We start from the raw sequence: 3,936 nt of genomic DNA on the forward strand, positions 1-3,936 counted from the left end.
CAACCCATTATGTAGAAGCAATTTGGTTGAAAGCTCCATGAAACCTTCCGGTGCCTCCGCTCTCCGCCTGAATGATTTCACATCCAGCATATTATCATTCTGCACAATCATGACCTTAGTATGGTTTGATGTGCGAAATATATAAGGGTTTTTCTGTAATACTTTCAGCAGTTGAAAGTTCTACAGTGTACTTCTGCAATGACGTATTCCTTGTCTCTAAATCTTCTTTCCCAATTTCGTACTCGAAGGGAGAAGCCGGCGTTGAAACAGGGGAGCATGGTGGCGATTTAGATGGAATTCACACGAAAGACGACCATCTAGTTGGCGAAAAGCTTCTAGAGGATGATGATGAAGGACACTAGTCCTACTGGCGCAAATTAAAAGTTTTGGAACTTTTAGCTCTAAATTGTACAGTTTGGAGACTTTCATATGTAAAAATCCCTAAATGATATTTATCCTTTTACCCATTTACAAATAAACACAAATTGCGGGATGTGATTTGCAAATCTTACAGCTATTCACCCATTTTTTAAATTCTCACTCAAATATCAAAGTTCACGGTAAAATCCCAACTCATATGTTTCATTTTTATCAAATTCTCAATAGATTGATCGTGGGACCTATAAACAAATCATTTAGTTAATTCAAAAAAATCACTTGAATGATTAATTTATAATTATCAATATTTGGGGTTGCTTGTATGTAATTATCCCAAAAAAATAAAGTACATTTATCCTATAATAATAAACAACTTCAAGAAGTAGTTTTTGTTTTTTTTAAACCTTTATTAGTTAAATAGAAAATATTAAAAATGTGTAATATAATATCCATTAGATTTTTTTTTTTAATTTGATAAGATAATTATCACTTCTTAAAAATGGAGTACATATTTTTATACATGGGTTTAAAAGATCAAAATGTTATGTATATAAATATAAAAGCTTAGGTATGAGATCTGTAAATACATTAAAATTGCATGCTACATATTTAAATATCCCAAAAATTAGAGGATATTAATCCTTAAAAAGTTCTCTTTGAGGAATGGTTGCGGTTTTCTTTTGTCATTGTTAGCTTTGCTGCTAAGTGTTATTAAATTTTTACTTTTTAGCCTTTTTGGATTTTTATTGTCAGAAAGAGTTGTAATTTCAAATTACATTTTGTAATTTTTTTCTATTTTTTTAAAAATAAAGTTAACCGTAGGGCTATCAAAACGGCTCGTTGTTTGCGAACAACTCATGTTCGGCTAGTTAAGAAGCTCATATTCGACTCGTTTGCTAAGTTAACGAGCTGAACACGAACAAGTAGTTGTTCGTTCGTGTTCGACTGGTTTTGGCTCGAAATACTACTAATCAATTATATATATATCTTTAATGAGTAGTATTTTTAAAAAAATTGATTGACCATAAGACTAAAAAGATTTATAATCAATTAAAAGTATTAATGAAGAAAATATAATAAAAATATTAATTTAGATTCAAATGATGTTTTAAATATTACCCCAATCTTTAACATTTTATGACTACATGATTAGTATTGTCAAAACAACTCTTTGTTCGTGAACGACTCACGAACACGAACACACTTTTGAGCTTGAAATATAAACAAGCCGAACATGAGAACACGAGCTGAGCCTAGGCTCGCTCGTGTTTGGCTCGTTTACACCTCTAGTTAACGGAGGAGCTTACATTTTCTCCAAAAAAAAAAAAAACCTCCAAGAAGTTCTTATTTTTTATTTTTTGCTTTAAAATATCTTTTTTTTTCTGCCCTTCACCTGGAAAAAATTTGCGTGCCTAAGACGTACTCAATGTTGTGGACATAATGAGGATTATATTCACATTATATCAGCGTAATATTCGCATTATGTCCCTTATAACTTTCACGTAACTTTCATATAATCTACTGAAAATTACAGACAATATAATACAAATATAATAAGAATATAATGTGAATATAACCTCCTTTATATTTGCAGCCTTAGTATCGCAAATTTTTTCTACTTCACCTGAAAAGACTTTCCTCAACAGCTTCGACCATGGAGGCGACCTCCGCCAAAGTAGGCCGGCGAGATTCCGGCGAAATGCATTTCAGCGCCACCTGCAACAGCCCCAACATCGCTTCCTCCGCCTTCTCATCTTCTTCTCCGGCGAGAAGACTCCGATCAAACACCTCCACCGTCCATTCCTCCCGAACTACAGACTGAACCCACTGAGCCAAATCAAATCCATTGCTGGGCTTCCCCGTTAGAAGCTCCAGGAAGATGACTCCCAAGGCGTAGGCGTCCATTTGGCGGCAGCTGGTTGGAAGAGCTGTGAGGCCGTATTCACTTATGAGAGGTTTCATGTCGGAGGAGAATAAGATATTGGAGGATTTCAGATTGCCGTGACCTGCGGCGGCGGCGTTGGTTTGGTGCATGTAGGAGAGACCGGCGGAGATGCCAGCGGCGATGTTCAGACGAGTGGCCAAGTTAATTGTTATGCGGTCTCTGTTCTCTGCGAGGTGCTACTTGTAATTAATTGAATTATGCTTATCAATTAGATAAACAGTACTGATTTGTATTATTATTTACCCCGGAAAAAAAAAAGGGAAATTTGTGAGTTTCAACAATTGATCAGAAAAGGAAGTTTGATTATCCTTACCATGCAGAAGCCTGAAGAGGCTGCCATTCTTGTGGTACTCATAGACCACAAGCTTCTCCTGCTTTGAGCAATAGAAAGCAGTAACAGGAAGAACATTAGGATGGCTTGCCTCACCGATTCTCATAATTTTTTTCCGAAACTCTTCTCCTGTCAAAGTTGAATCTTTGATCCTCTTAACAACCAACTCTGTTTCGCCTCCATGAATCACCACCTTGTACGAGCTTCCAAACTTTCCCTTTCTCATCAACTCTGCCGGAGCTCGAAGCAGCTCTTCCAGTCTCAGATCTTTTCTTCTTCTATCTTTGCTCAGCACAATCAGGGAGCTCGACGAACCCTCCTCTGCGCTCTGAGGAGAAGAGATTGAGTATTCAGACACCAAATTACTTTCCTGCTTCTCACTGCTGCTTAAGAGTTCTCTGTCGCTTGGTTCTCTCTTTGGAGTAATTACCCTGTTCTTCTTCTTCTTCTTCCTCAGGAAGTACAGCAATAACAGAACCAAGGTTGAGCCGAAAAGAACATAGCCTGATATCAGTACAACTGTATTCACCGGTGCTTTCTTTGATTCAGAAACGGAAGAAGATGGAGGAGGAGGAGGAGAGCATGAGACATCAAGTGGCTTTCCACAGAGCCCAGGGTTACCGTTAAAGCTTGATGAAGGGAAATTTACAGAGTTCAAAGGCACAGAACCTGAGAATTGGTTGTAGGACACATTGAAGTTATTGAAATAGTTCAAGTCGAAATCCGGGATTGTGCCAGTGAAGTGGTTGTGATCGGCGAGGAAGGTATCGAGGCCCGAGATGTCAGATAGGTTCCATGGAAGATCACCGGAGAAGTTGTTGTTGGAGATATCGAGCTTCTTCAAGTTTCTTAGGTTTGGGAGAGAAGAAGGAAGGCTTCCGGAGAGGCGATTGTCGCTGAGAAAGAGGTTTGTCAGCTGGGAGCAATAGGAGATTTCCGGCGGGAGGTTTCCGGTGAGGGAATTAGAATTGAGGTTTAGTATTGTTAGAGAGCTCGAGTTGCAGAGGATAGAGAGGAGTTCGCCGTCAATGGAACCAGTGAGTTTGAAGGATTCGAGATCGATAGATCGAAGAGATTGCAATCGGTTGTTGCAGGTGATTCCTCGCCATCGATCAGAGCAGGGGTCGGAATTTGCAGTCCAGTTTAGGTTGCGGTCGATGTTGGGATTGTTTGGACTGAGCTTTCGGAGGAAGTAGATGAGGGGAAGCTTTATGTCGTCGATGGTCTGGGATTTTGCAGCGCTGATTAGAAGCAAGAGGAAGACTGGGGTGAGAAGCCTCAT

General features: G+C 38.9%; 1 protein-coding gene across 1 annotated transcript; it reads right to left on the reverse strand.

The window, feature by feature from the left end:
- Window positions 1–2,746: 2,746 nt before the first annotated feature.
- Window positions 2,747–3,936, reverse strand: LOC110030575 (receptor-like protein kinase HSL1). The gene is made up of 2 exons (XM_020733345.1): window positions 2,867–3,936; window positions 2,747–2,783 (listed from the first exon to the last, which is right to left on the reverse strand). The coding sequence occupies exons 1-2, from the start codon at window positions 3,934–3,936 to the stop codon at window positions 2,747–2,749; spliced, it is 1,107 nt and encodes a 368-aa protein (XP_020589004.1).

The sequence above is a fragment of the Phalaenopsis equestris genome, unplaced genomic scaffold (assembly GCF_001263595.1).
Source record: "Phalaenopsis equestris unplaced genomic scaffold, ASM126359v1 Scaffold000741, whole genome shotgun sequence".
NCBI lineage: Eukaryota > Viridiplantae > Streptophyta > Magnoliopsida > Asparagales > Orchidaceae > Phalaenopsis > Phalaenopsis equestris.